A 15,571-nucleotide genomic window follows, 5' to 3' on the forward strand; every position below is an offset into this window, starting at 1 on the left:
TGGTGTCAGTAAGATTTTCTTTTTTTAAGAAATTAATATTTCAGCAAGAACACATTCATATGTTGTTCTTTTGACCTTTCAGTTTATAAAATAATCATATAATCACCTATTTTCTTTGTTGGTGAAATTATGGGCTTGTATGACGTATCACGTTGTATGACGCTGAGAGGCGTGTGAAGGGCGGGTTTTAGTGAATCGCAGCGGGGCTTCTGGCGTTACGGTGGAAACGCAGTGCTATTTTGGCCTTGGTGCTACAGGTCCGAGGCTATTAGCGCTGCCCGGCCTGTTTTAAGCCCTGGCTCGCACTGGCCCGACAGTGAAAAAGTGGCTAATTAGAGACTTAAAAAGATTCAAACTGACTGAACCCAAACATTTGAGTGGTATGCTTATTCTCACCAAGTAATTAATGTTATTAAATATGCATATATGTTTAGAAAATGACTGATCACAATAGTGAGCTTAAAACCTAATATATTATTTATTTAATGTCACTCTGTTCAAGCAATAAATGCTTTTGAAAACAACGTCATAATGTACAAAACATTACTGATTTATGTTCATTGTAATTTTGATAAAGCCTCATATGGTCACCAATAACTCATAATAGCCCATCAACCATCCAGAAACTGTCTCACTTTAGCCCTGGTTTATTATTAAGTGTTTATTAAAGCATTCGTTTAAACACATACGACAGTCTACTGCATTTGCACCAAATGTAGACAATAACACACATACTACAGCTCACTGTAAGACTTCACAAGAGTTCACACTGCTCTCCTAACACACACACTCGTGTTTTCCCTTCATCTATATCTATTGATTTTCAAAAACTGATGAAGAGTCCAGCGAGATGGAGACTTTTGAAAGATTTTTCTTATTAAGGGGGGGAAAGGAGAAGAAAGGATGCTGCAAGATTTTAAGTGAGGGAAATGATTGCTTTCTGTTGCTATGCCAACGGAAACAGAAATATCCTCATTGCTGTGTATGTGTGTGTGGCAGAGGGAAGGTTTAGTCAGTGTTCTGCAGTATGGGCCTATAGCAAGACAACCGTGAGCATATTCTGAGTCTGAGCTGGGGGAAATCTCCTGGTCAAGCGTTTGAGACTCACTCATTCAATCATATCTACTGAGGAAAGAGAGAGGTTCTACAAAAGCTGGTGTTTCAGAAAACCCCTGGCATCTTACATCATATTTGTAACTTATGTGACTTATCTGTCCAGAAGAAGAGTGAATTTTAGGAGAAGTAAAAATGGAAAGAAAAAGAGAAAATTATAAATTTAGCCCTGCCAATATGAAATGTTTGAAGTTGATGATCTTGCACCCATGGCAATACGATAACTAGGTAATAATTGATGCAAAATATGTGTTTTAAGAAAAGCAAACGGGGAATTAACATTACAGATTTGTTGTAAAAACAAGCCGTCACAACCTATAAATACGCTTTTCTCTAATAATTCTTTTCATTGGAGACAGTGAGGGGGAAAACAGCTTAAGAACTGACCCTTTGTCCAATGCAACATTGCGGTCAGCTATTTTCATCATAGTGTGAGCATGTTTGTGTGTGTTTTTTACTGTCTACCCACTTTTGCTCAGAACTCCAGGTCAGCAGAAGGCTGATCTGTGCAGAGAAACACTCTCAAGAGACGCTGTTGTCTGGCCTGCAGGGATCAGGAGACACTGTCCTCTGTCCTGAAGGAGTTGCTTCTCCTGGCGACTGATCTCAAAAATACACACACATCCACCCAAATTGCTGTTGACAACAGAACACGTATCCACACTCAAACGCGTGAAGAAGAGACGGACTTAAACAGTAGCAAACCGCTTTTCGATTCCATTATTAGCATATCAGTGAAGAAAAAAATCAGGCAAAAATCTCATTATGATAAGTGATTAATTAGCGAGCGTATCTGCAGAGAGCCTTGGAGAAAAAGGGATCTAAACAGACCTTCCCTCGGCTCCCCTCCCCTCCCCACCCCATCAAACCCAAAGACACTCTGCCTCAACAGTGGCCTTTTATCTACCAGTCATTTGCATGAATGCTAACAGTTTTGCATGATGCATTTGCAATAGCAGGTTGCGACATGAAAAGCCCACAGAGCGCACTGTGTTGTCCACACGCAACATACATGACAACCACAATGTCCGCTGACACAATGACTCTCTTTATTGCATATACTTCATTAACACTGACCAAAATGTCCCTAAATCAGTTCTTTTTCAAGTTTATCTTGCAAAAACTGAGTAACTTAAAAGTCTCATGCTAACTAAGGCAACATTTATTAGATCAAAAATACAGTAAAAACAGTGAAATATTATTACATTTTAAAATAACTGTTTTCTATTTTTAAAGTAATTGTAACTTATTCCTGTGGTGGCAAAGTTGATTTTATTAGCAGCCATTACTCCAGTGATTCGCTGATTCAGTGTTTAAGAAACATTTCTTATTATTATCAATGTTGAAAACAGTTGTGCCGTTTAATTTTTTTGTGGAAAACATGACTTTTAAGGATTATTTGAATTAAAAATTATTTATTAAACCTCAAAAGAACAGTATTAATTCAAAACAGAAATAATTTGTAACATAAATTTATTTACTGTTACTTTTGAATAATCTGATGCATAGTTTCTGAATAAAATTATTAATAAAAAACTTATTGACCCCAGTAAATGAAGTGGTATTAAGTTAAAAGTTGCTTAATGAAGTCCATCTGTTGCATTTAAACAAACCAGTGTGACCTCTTTTTCATTTTGTTTAAAAGTTTGCATTGTAAGCTACAAGCTATCATATCACAGGATAAAAATGTTACCACGTTACTGTCTACATTTATTTAGAACTGTTCTGATTGTGCTACCACACACACATCCACACACACCACTTGATTGACCCACTTCAGTCTGTCTCTTAGAAGTGAGAAGCCTCCTACTTGAAATGGATTTTTGATTCAGAAGTAGGTGATCTGATCCAGTATTCTCTTTCCCGTCTTTTGCCCTATTGTCTTTTTGAGCTTTTTGTGTTTCACAAGCAGAATCAGTCCACATGAATGAACCCCTGCATCTGAATCTATAGGAATGTTGGAGGAATGTAAAAACACAGTATGCAAAGTTATGAACATCTATGTGTATGTATCATTGTCAGTGTGTGTATGTGTGTGTGTGCTTGTTTTTGTGTGTACAGCATGTGCTTGTGTGTGTGTGATGAGAAAGGGTCGTGGATGGTGCTGCTCTGGTGTTCCTCCACTCGGCTCCTTCTCTCTGTTGCCATGGAGAGACCGTTCTCCTCTCCCATAGGAGAAGAAATTAACACCATTTTTAACTGGCTCCAGGGCCTCCCCCTACCAAAGAGAAAAAGAGAGAGAGCTCCTAGAAACACACACTCGCACACCTACACAGATAACCACACACAGACATGGTCCTGGTACACGCTGCTTCCATGAACAGATCAGGGAGCATGTGTGCAAGTGAATAAAAGCTTTCTCCATCTCTATTCTGGGAGGATGCAGCTTTGGGACAAAAGAGTGTCTCACTCCATCTCCCCCTCCTCATATTCACCCTCCCTACCCTCTATGCCACTCTCTCTCTCACTCACTCTCTCTCTCCTTTGTAATTAACTGCTGCAGTCTCTCATTAGCGTTGTGATCCTGTCCGGTTGTCTCACTGTCTGCACCCCCCTCCCCACCACGCAATTACACCATGACACCAGGGTCACATGACCCAGCAGACACCTCAGAGCATGAACAGAGCACGTTTATACCCACATGCAAACAAGTGTTTTATTTCTTGTGATTTGGGCTTATGCAGGGCTGTAACCACCGTAGCTTGAGATCTTCAGATTAACGGTCGATTGATGTGGGTTTTGGAATGACTGATTGTTTATCTTTTATTTATATTATAAGATTTACTTCGGCATTCATGTCTAGTACAGAGAGCAGACAGGAAGTATAGTGGGAGAGAGGGAGGACGGGACAACAAGACAGGACTCGAACTTGCCATGTGATGAACGTTTTATTATGGATGGATGCACTTTATTTGACTTCTTTTGGACTGTTGAAAAAAAACACCTTCCCACTGCCGTTATAAAGCTTGGAAGAGTATGAACATTTTTTTTTTAATACAACTCTAATTGGATTTGTCTGAAAGAAGCCATGTACATCTAATTTAAAGTTTTTGGTGAACTAACCCTTTACATTAGAAAAAGGGATGGAAATCGATTGGATTGTGAAGAGCAAGAATGAATGCAAGTTCTAAAATAGTGCATACATTGTAGCTTGACATTATCTAGTAGCATGCATGGCCTGCAGTTACACAACAATATTGCGTGACAACCGACCATAAAAAACTGCATATCAGACATTCAAAAAATATTTTTAGGGGAGCACGATCGAGGCCAGAGCTTTATAGTGACAGACAAATGCAGATGACAGTTAATGATCAGTTGTGTCTGGGTAATGTGGGTGCAGGGAGTCCGATGGAGCTGCGCCCGTACTAGGAGCTGAAAGCGTCCGTCACACCCTGTCAGAGAGAGAGAGGGGAGAAAAAATGAGTGGCTGAATGAGAGGGAGGGTGAGGAATGAGGAAAGAGTGAAGGGAGAGACAGAAAAGTGAAATAAGGATTTAAAGGAAGAGCATCGTGAACTTAGTGGAAGAGTGGAGGTGGAGAGAGTGGGTCCGTGGATTGAAAAGAGAAGAGTAAAGGAAAGGAGGGATTACACTTCATCTTTCCTTGACCTTCATGCACAAAGATTCACACGCAGCTCCCCTGCCCCGTAACTCTCTTCAAAATCCTTCACATCCCGCTGAGAGAATGGGTCTCAATGATTTGTAGGTTCGTACCTTCGGCTGGCCTCAGAGGGTGGGGATGGTACTTTAAAAGGTGACCTGTTATCAGATTTGCAGCAGGCTGATCTGAATCGCCTGTATTGTTGAAACAGTTCCTCTCTAACACTCATGCACACACACACACACACACATTTCTGGCTCTTCCACTGTAATACAAATATTTCCCCCATTTTCCCTCAAGCACTATATCCCTGTAATGTGTTATGGCAGCTTTAACAAACAAAGCAATTCATAAATATACTGCTGTATATTAAGTGTCTAGGTGTCTGATACCAGACAACACTCAGTTTGTTCTCAATTTAATAAAATTAGCAATGTTTGCTAAGGCTAGCAGCACTGTCTCTCGTCAAATGGGTGGTTTAGAAATAACATTGAGCATGTAAGTCACCCTACACCGTTTGTGCTGTGGTCATGAATGATAACTCAAAATTTGTGGTTTTTGCAGAAGAGGTGCAATATTACTTTTTTAAGGAATCCTCAATTTTCCATGGCAGAGGATAAAAAGGGTGAGAAACAAATCCAGTAAACTTACACTGAAGGCAATTTCCTAGCAATAGCACTAAGAGCCACTCTAAAAGACTAAAAACTCTAAGAGCACCCTAGCAACCTCCTAGCAACACACTAAAAACCACTCAGAACAGGAAAAAGCAAGTACCACTCAATTTACTACAGAAAATATAATAAAAATTATTCTGTACCCCACGAGACACTGTGATGCAAAGACAGTAGCTGCGTTACAATTAACCTTCAAATTGCACAAATTAAAATCGCAAATTGAAAATAAGCCTACTGGAAACACATCAATTTAGTAAAAACTGCCATATATCGCAAAAAAGTTTTTTTGGCATTTACAGGTCACCTGACATATATAGAAATCACATTATCATTCTTTAATGTAACCTCAAAGAAACACCTCATATGTGGCCACTCTCAAATATAAGGAGCTTTCCTTGGCATTGATGTTTTGATGAATAATCCTTTATTTACACTGCACAGGTCTAACAGCACATTATGGCTCTGACACGGCCACTCTAGTCATACCAGCTGCGTAAGAATCCCAGAAGCAGCTCTCTGCGCTGCTTTGCTAAAGATACAGGAATACGTCTCCTTTGATTAAAAATAATGGCTAGTGCGGTGACTGCAATATATATAAACTTACCACCATCCATTCCCGTGACTTATTACGAGAGGAAAGAAACAAGTTTTAGTCACATAACATCGCAAAATGGAAATGCTATTATTTTACAATAGTTTTTTATCTACATTTATAAAATATGTCAAAAGTTTAGTGGAGACACATCTTGTGTTTGTTCATTCAGATTGTTTAAGTTCATCATTGTTTTAGTTTATCTAAATTCTGATAAAGCTTATGTGTTTGGCAGGAGTGAGGAAAAGTCTGGATCTATGTGGTCACATTACAGTAATGTTCCACTGATCATTCAAGTTATTGAGTGTTTTATTTTTTTAGGAAGCATCTTAGACATATGGTTATCTAACGTGCCCTGTTTGGTTCCATAATGCTTATGTTCAGTGACGTTGCTCTAGTTTATTAGGTCTTCTGTACCTTTTTCACTGTAAATATTTGCTGGGGCTTCTATTCTCCATCGGCCCATGCTTACGTGCGTGTGTGTGTGAGTGTGACCCAGCTGCCTCCATTCTCTTGCCCCCTCCCTTCACTGCCCCTGTGTGTGTATGACTGTTCAGAGACTCTCTGTCTGTGTGTGTGTGTGACTGCCAGAGGGGGTGGGGGGTCGGGTGGCCGCTTGCCGAATCAGCCCCTCCAGTCTCCTAGCAACAGAGCTGTTTGGAGCGGGACGGGTGAGAGAAAAATGGAGAGAAAGAGAATAGGAGGGATAGAGAAGAGGAGAAGGGGATTGAAAAAAATGCCACATCTGGAAAAAGCCAAGGCTTGCGGGGTCTCGAGAAAAGAGAGAGACAGATAGAGTTTTAGAAGGGGAAATGCTGATTGCTGCTGCTGACAATTCACAGCTCTTCTTTAAAATGATGAGAGGATGATGAAACCGTGCACTTTCAGGCCCAGAAATCAGCATCTCACACATGCCAGTTCAGCTCTACAGTGGTTTAATGATTAAACACACACGCTGTTGCTCCATGTCGGGAACAAACAGTCAGCTCTACCTGCGAATCTAAACACTGCGCTTTTGTGTTTTGAGGAAGAGTGAGAAAAGTGTGTTCACCTGATTAGGGTTAATAACTGAAGCTAAAACACTCACTGTGTGAGTCATACTTTCTGCTGTCACAATTGGTTACTGTTTATTGTATTAGTAATGTTCCACCTCTTTCAAATTATTATTATTATTATTAAATATTTTTAATACTTGATTCTGATTGGTCGATTGTTGCATTCTTTAAATATATTTAAAAACTATAAACTGTTATTCACCTTAGTCACAGTCAATTGATTTCCTAAATAGGAGAAAAAAAAATTACAATTGTGTCATCATTTTCAGACACTCATATTGGACTGTATGAATTTGTTTCCTCAGAGGAACCATTTTAGTGCAAAACATCCAGATATTTCAGTGATTTTACAGTAAAACCACAGCGGACATGCTGCTCTTCTGCACTTCACACTCCAAGCCACTAGGTAGAAGAAATCATCCTTTTTACGTTGTTGCATTAAAACAGTAGACAAATTGACAAATTCTATCTTCTCGGCTGCGTTCCAGTTCACTTTTAGACACTCACTCGCAAACTCCCCTAAGCACTTAACCTCTGGGGAATCCACGCCACCATTTTGAAGTGTGTTCTACTTTTTCAAGTAGACAATGGATTACATGGATATACCCTCGACCCCTCGATTTTGACCAAGGGAGTGAGTCTGCTTCATATGCACACTTCGGGCCACTCTATAGACCACAATGCAACACGCCTATGATGTCATTGCGGATAACATTTAATTCATCCCCACCCCAAACAACTCTATAATATATAAATGATTTTGTTTTACATTTATAACAGCCCAAGCATACCTATATATATATAGAATGCCTGCACCAAACAAATTTGTAAGCGGAAAAATGTAAACAATAAACCAACTCTATAGCGGATTCTAAGGGATCAAGGACATTCCACTTCAGCCCGTTCCAAGGGTTCTGCCAGTAGTGGGCACTCATGCAATGTAACCAATGACGTACAGCCGAGTAAACGAGACAGAGGGAAGTAAGCAAGTGAAGGGCATTAAAAAAGTGAACTGGAATGCAGCCCTAGTATTGTGTTGGAGTTATTTGGGTTGGAAATGGCATGAGGGTGAGTAAATAAACTTTTTGGGAAGGAACTGTTCCCGTTCACAGTAAATTAATAGTCAGCCATTTGTTTGTCTTTTTTCTCATATAATAAAATTAGATTAAACTTTATTGTTATTGTACTGAGTACAGAGTCAATGAAATACAATATTTCATATCCATTTATTAATTTTTTTGCAAAGTAACCATGTAATAAAACATCAAAACAAAGATGATATGCAGTACAGTTATTCAGTCATTATTGCAAGATAAACCACTTTAAGGTAATATCAGATTGTATTGGGAATTATTTTCCGATCCGATTTAAATGTTATATGTTGTTTCTATTGCACACACTGCAGTTCAGTGAACTTTACACTGAACTGGCCCATATTTGGATCTATGTGGGTGCAGTATGGCGTCACCGTGTGTCGGGTTTGGCCCAAGTTAGGCCTTGAGCAGAGCTGAACTGATCGCCCTGATCCTGCTGGCCTACTTTAGTCACCCACACACTTGTGTCCCAGACTGTGATGTGCCCTCAGATTGGGGAAAGGAGCGGGGGGGGGGGATATTTGTGTCTGTGAGCGCATGTGTGAAAGCTACCGGAATGTAGCAATCGAGCTGAGATGGAGATGTTTGTAGGACAGAGAGAGTCAAACACACACAGTCCTCCCCCCACTACTATAGCCGAGGCTTTCTTCTCAAAGGTATTGCTGGAGCCTGTGTCTGGTGTCTTAGAGTGACCATTTCTAGAATATTCTCTGGTAGACAAAGAGCAGGAGGGTTTCTGCATAGGTTTGGTGACTGAGATCATGAAAACCAGGTTGGTGTATGTTTGACTGATCGTGGCATAATAAGAGTGATAATTATGATGAGAGTAGGGGACGCATGCATGAGCCGGATGGCTGGAGAGGGCCGGATTAAAGCGAGCCCGCTCTATGTGCTGGTTTCAGTTGCCATGGCAACTTTCATTACCTGGCACTTGGGAAAGGGGGAGTGAGAGAAAGAGAGAAAGAGCGATGATGGAGCGGGACAGGAGAAAAAAGGAAAGGAGAGCAGCAGGAAGAGAGAAGAAATATCTTAGGGAAAAGGTGACAGAGAAAGCAAAACAAGTGGTGAAAAGAGTTAAAAAAAAAACATAAGGCCCTCTTAGAATCAAAGTAGAAACGTGTAGTTAAAGAATGAGGGAAAGAAATTAAGTGAAGAGGAAGGAGAGTGACTGCTACTTCCCTCTTTTACACCACACCTGCTGTTGTGTGTGTAAAAAAAAAAAAAAAAAAAAAAAAACAGGCAATAGAAGCATACTTAATTTGTGCCAGGTATATAATCTGTAACACAACGAAACAAAGCAATACTGAAGTAGAGAAAAGATGTTTGTGAAAGTGTTATTTTTAAATATTAAAATAAATAACCAAAATAAAATAAAATTTCATATTAAAATAACCAAGTTTATTATTTAGAGGTGAGCTATTAGTATGTATATGTAAAAAGAAACACATTCCCCCAGAAAAGTCTACTGTAGCTCTGTGGGACTTCATAAAGATTAGCCTGGCAAGGGCAGCTGAACCAATGGTGTGATTTTTGGGCGGGACTACTTGACCAGTGAAAGAGAAAAGGGGTGTTCTGGAAACCTGTTTGAAAACAGTACTTTTGCAATTATATTTTGTTGATGCTAGTGGCACAACAATTTCACATTTCACATTTAAAATAAGTGAAATAATAATAAGAGAAAAAGGTTAGAAAGCAAGAAGGAACAGGTAACTCTGGGCCTGTGTGGGACTGGGGGAATAAGAAGGATGTCTCAGCGAGCAGAGTTCCAGCAGGTGTCACATGACCTGCTGCCCTTAACACCTGCCTGAGTGCACTGCCTGTTGCCATAGCGACAGGGTCAGCTTTATAGAAAGCAGGGTTGAAGGTGGTGATGGTGGGAGGTAGGGTTGGTTGTGTGTGTGTCTGTGGTGAAGAAAGCAGTTATTTTTTAAATGCTGCAGGAAAGTGTTCAAAAAACACCATATTTCTCTCACACACAAATCTAAACAGTGGAGATATTCTGAAAGAAACCCCTTGAGCTGTGGAGGACTTAATATTAGATTCAGATCAACGGACGTCTGAATAATACACTGCACAAAAAGACTCTCTTAGCCTTATACATAGCCACCACAACCTCGGGGCGGTACTCATAAAGCCCTGTAGCACAGGCGCTGTTTAAGTGACTGAGATCAGCATAAATGTGGAGAATGCAACTCACAAATCCAAATAATGTATGAGCTGAAAACATTTATGCCCATAAAGATGCCAGTCTGTGGACTGGTGCAGGCAGAGTTCATCTGGTTGCTGTGTCATTACTGCTGTCAGAGGCCTTTGAGCCTGTCAGATTCATTCTTACTCCTTAAGTCTCATTCTGCCAAAGCAGACTACAGCTTACTGGTCTAAAACACCGGCAGAATTGCTTTGCAGCTGGAATGGTGTAATACGGATTTTTGTGGGGCAAATTTATAGTTTAGGATTGTAGGTTTTTACACTTATTGTCATTTTACATCAGGGCTAATATTGCGAGCTGCTTCACAAGAGACAAACAATCATAAACTAAAAAGCACTTACCTCATTAAATATTCATGAGCTTTGTACAGTCGCAGAAACTTCACATGCTGTTTAGTGGCTTTGTTTGAGAGAAAAATGAAAATGTCGAACAAATGCAACGGGAGGAAAGATGAGAATATGTTATTTGAACAATCAGTGTTTCTGAACTCATGAATATGCAAATAGGAACATTAACCCAGGGTCTATAAATGTACAGTGTGAAATCTAGAAACCTGAATTGAAACCCAGTAATACCCATTTGCGGTGGTTGTGAAAAGCCTAATAAAGTATGAGTGATAGGTCATGTTCATACTGCAAGCCTTAGGGGCCATTCACACAGAATGCGTTTTTCCATTCCTCTGCACTTCTTTTCCATTGTGTGTCTATGTAAACACATTAGACTGATGTTTCACTATTGCACTTAACATCATGGTGCTTAAGTCTTAAACTTTTATAAAATGCATCTTGAATATATTTCCCCATACCACTGCCTGCTGCTTCACTCTTCAAAAGGCCACTTTTGCCTACATTTTAAGGCCCCGTTTACACTAATGCGTTTAAAAATGCGTAACTTATGCTAGATTTATACCTATCGTTTACATTACTCTGGTGTTTTCAACCCTTGAAAATGGAGATTTAAGAAAACACTGCAGACCCCGTTTTAGTTTGAAAACTCTGGGGTTATGTTTCAGTGTAAACAAAGCAAAACAGAGACTTTTGAAAACGATGGCATGGCTGCCCACATTCGCTCTGCGTATCCTTGATGACCGTACTATCATAAACAGTAACATCATGCTCATTGCTGTTCCCATTGATATGTATGAGTATATTCCCCATTCATCCACTCCAAGCAGGTAGAAAGGAATCTATCTATACGTATCTATGGTTGTACCTGCATGTTTAGTGTAGACAGACACAGTTTCTGAAATGCAGCGGAAATGCCAGTGTAGATTAATTCTAAAACAAAAACGCACTAGTGTAAACAGGGCCTAATCGAACCGTATTTTTGAAATGGTGACCTTTCTTCTCTTTTTCATAATCACATTTTCTCTCTGTCTCTCTGCAGTGTTCAGATGGAGGGGCGGCCCAGGACAGCTCTTTGAAGCGGGTTGCTGTGGTGGAGGATTTTTTTGATATCATCTATGCCATGCATGTCGAGATGGGGGCAGATCCCGGACGAGCACCAAAACATGCCGGCCAGAAAAAGACCTATAAGGCGGTGAGCAATTATTCAGTGCATAAAAAAGAGTTGAGACAAACTTAAGCGAAACGCTTTACACTTGGTATAAAAGTACAAGCAGCATAGGCTTCGTGTGCAGCAATGTGCAAAACTGCCCTCTATTTATTCTTACGACCACACAAGCAACTCAAATATAGAACAACTGAATAGCTATAATGAGTGAAGGCTGTTGCTGGGGAAACAGCAGCCTTTTTGAAACACCTGTTGAGCCATTATAGACTATACAGTAATGTCTAAACTTTAGATAAAATAACAGATTTCGTGGATTTACTCTTTGGGTTTTTTTAATGCAGTAATGCACTAATGTATGCTAGCTATGCTGGCCAGTTTTTTCTGACTCGCACCCACCCACCTATGTGAAAAACAAACTAATGCAATCTAAAATCTTTTTAAACCTGAACTTGTCTGACCCAGCAATGTAAGTCAACAGCACTACCTCTCAAACTGTCAAACTTGACAAGACCCAAGTGACAAGTATTGAATAATGGGACTTAGATAAAAAGGCCTGGCCCACCAAGCCCAGAGGAAAACTGTATTGCTGAGATTCTGGCCTTTTGTGAATCAGGACTTTTTCTGTTGCCAAAATCACAGTTTTTATCAGGAAAAATTAATATTGAGGTATTGAATCCTCTTCATACTGAAATCTTTGATAGCAGACTTGGGAAATCTGTGCACAGTCTCTGGCTTTGAGATATTTTCTGAAACTTTATCTTTTTTTTTCAGGAGAGGCAGAAGATCCTTAATTTACTGTACAGGAAAAGCTATTTATTTAATATTGCAGAGATCTAATGTTTTTTCTTGGCTATGCTAGGACTAAAAATGATCATAGCCAGATGATTTCACAATGGATTTAATTTTGGACTGATATCCAGTTGTGTTTTAAGCTGCCCAAACTGCAGGTATGAGTCAACCTGTGCATCACCTTGGCAGACCTTTTGTCTCCAGTGTACCTCTTTATTTTCCGTCATATACTTTCTTTCTCTGACTGTCTGAGAAGTCTGAGAGGTCTCGAATGCTTAAGTGTCAGACAGAGCTTTTGTAAGATATTTAGTGGAGAAAAAGCACTGACCATTTTTGGTTTACTTCAAAACAACTCCGTCCAATTTCATTTCTACTGGTGCCCATAATAACGAGTGCTTTCTCAACCACTATTCTTAGCTGTAAAGAGAATTGTGTGTGTGTGTGTGTGTGTGTGTGTGAGACTCACCTCCTCTTTATCTGAGACACTGGTGAATGAAGTAGGATGAACAAACATAAATGAGTTAACGACTGAATCTGGGGGGACCACCAAATACACTCTCACTGAACTGTCATGCAGCGCTGTGAGAGGGATTTCATATCACATGCCTTCATTCTTGTGCAGTGTAATTTCTCTGTGAGGTTTCACTGGAGTGTTTTGTGTAGCGTGTAATTATAAACAGGCTATTATATTTCTTAGCACATACATTCAGCATGTGTTATTGAGTTATTATGGTGTTTATTATTTGATAATGGGGGAAGGAGGAAGTTGATATGAGGTACAACCTAATGCAGAATTTTGAATCTGATACAATTAAATCAGAACACACAGACTAGACTTAACATATATTCTTCAAAAGTAGGTATGGGTGTAAGTGTGATTATGCTCCCCTGTGCTGTGATTCCTTGGTGTGTGAAAGCAGGTGTCGGGTTCCAGCCTCCACTAAGCTCTGTGCTAATCACCTAATTAAAGCAATTAACTGTCTGATAGCCATGTTTTTGTCATTTGGCACACATCTAACCTCTCCAAAACTGCTGGACTGTCAGACAAGTAAAGATCAGTGCACTCTAAGTTCTAATCCGATTGGCTGTGACCTTCAGAAATCAGCTGTGATTGGCTTGATTTGCTCTGGTTGAACTGGATTTCATTGGCTGTATCCAGCTGCGACTGACTCTGATTGGTGCTGTACAGAATCTTTTTACAGTTTTACATCCGTGGCCCTGTCCCAAATGCCTTATATGCAAGATTGTCCAAAATTATTACAGATTAATATTTTTTATTAATTATTTTGATTAAATAAAATATGATACAACCTAAATCAATTATACAAATTATGTTTTATATTTATTACAATAATTATTTTAGGGGTATTCTACTACTACTATTGATAATAATAAAGAGCAATTCTTTAAATTAAATTAAATATAAATTAATTAATTTATATTAATTATTTTGATTATATATTCCCATATAATCGAAATTAATAACAAATGTTATTAACTATTAATTAATAATATTTAATAAATGTATTGTAATATTTTAAAAGGAAAATTACTGGAATTACTGAAAAATTAAATAGTTTGATTCTATATTGTAATATAATCTAAAACCATAGTACAGATTATTGTTGTTGTTATTAAAATCAACAACAACAGTAATAATAATAATAATATTTAATTTTATGTAGGTAAACCTTTATGCACTTTCAGATATCCATATAAATCAGCTTCAGATAATTATTGTGACTACAGAAAATACCAAAAATAAATAATGATAATAAAAAAATCAAGATCACCCTTCCTGTTCTGACCCGCCACTGTTTCATACTGCATCTGTCTGCATGCTGTCCTCTAGTGGTGCCGTCACAGGACTGCCATGATGTTGTGTTGATATTGAGACCACTACCTCAAATGTTATGCATTACAAATTCAATAATACACTATGCATTATTACTTTTTTGTCTTTTTATGATAAAATTAAATGCATTTCTGTGGCTTTGAAGTATTCCTTTTTGTGTATTAACAGTGTTTTCATACTGGACCTCTGCTTGGGGGGAGGGGGTATTCACTGGTTTGGACACACACAAAAAAGTACTTCCATTACTAAAGATGCAAAAGATGTTTGTGTAATGTATGTGTGTTTTGGGTGTGTGCGGGGGTGGCAGGGGCTGCACAATGTCCTTGGGGCAATGTTCACCTCCTCTCCTCAGCCAGTGCCCCGGAGAGCCCTGCTGTCAGGTCTCATAGCACAAGCAGCCCACAGAGACCAGCCCTGCCAGCCTGGGAGGAGGGGGCAGTCTGGGAGCATGGCATTCTGGGAGGTGCGGTTTTCCCTATGTGGCCTTTTCCCTCTAAGGGGGGGAGGGTGGTGGTCCTGCCATTCCTACTGCTCCATCACCCTCTCTGTGTGAAGGTCGCACACAGAAAGCCTGCAGGAGAAGAAAGCAAGAGCAAAAGAGAAATAAGACAGGGAAAGAAACAGACCAGAAAAGAAAGGGAAGGGAAAAGAAAATGGAGGCGTTGTAAAAAGAGACATGAATTTGTGTATTTTGTATAGCATTTATGTTGGCCCTAGTAGGGAAATGAAAACGAGTGTGCTGCCTTGCTCCCTACACTCCGTAAAAGCTGCTGTCTTCTAAGTGTACAGCCTTCATGTTGCAGGCACACTTATTATGTATTTAAATGTATCCTCAGTAGGCAGCTCAGGACACAATAAATTATTTTGGCATTATGCTCCCTCGTTTCAGCTTTTCAGTTTGTTTAATCTCCCCCAAAATATTTGCTGACTCCTTTCCACTCTCTCTTTTTGTTGTCAGATTGCAGAGACCTACGCATTTCTTCCGCGTGAGGCGGTGACCCGTTTCTTGATGAGCTGTGGAGAATGCCAGAAAAGGATGCACATCAACCCCAGCACAGCAGAGTTCAAAGGTCAG

At 39.5% G+C, this 15,571-nt stretch overlaps 1 protein-coding gene across 2 annotated transcripts in view; it reads left to right on the top strand.

Moving 5' to 3' along the window:
- nol4la (nucleolar protein 4-like a) overlaps positions 1-15,571 on the top strand; it is a 43,548-nt gene that overhangs the window by 8,065 nt on the left and 19,912 nt on the right. Inside the window, exons 1-3 of one of the 2 annotated variants that reach the window (XM_026270305.1) lie at positions 7,982-8,105; positions 11,727-11,879; positions 15,455-15,566. In XM_026270305.1, coding sequence (XP_026126090.1) covers positions 8,100-8,105; positions 11,727-11,879; positions 15,455-15,566 — 271 coding nt within the window. In that variant the 5' untranslated portion in view covers positions 7,982-8,099. Of the gene's footprint in view, positions 1-7,981; positions 8,106-11,726; positions 11,880-15,454; positions 15,567-15,571 lie in introns of those variants that run through there. The other variant, XM_026270304.1, reaches the window with a different exon arrangement.

Source organism: Carassius auratus, chromosome 8 (assembly GCF_003368295.1).
Source record: "Carassius auratus strain Wakin chromosome 8, ASM336829v1, whole genome shotgun sequence".
NCBI lineage: Eukaryota > Metazoa > Chordata > Actinopteri > Cypriniformes > Cyprinidae > Carassius > Carassius auratus.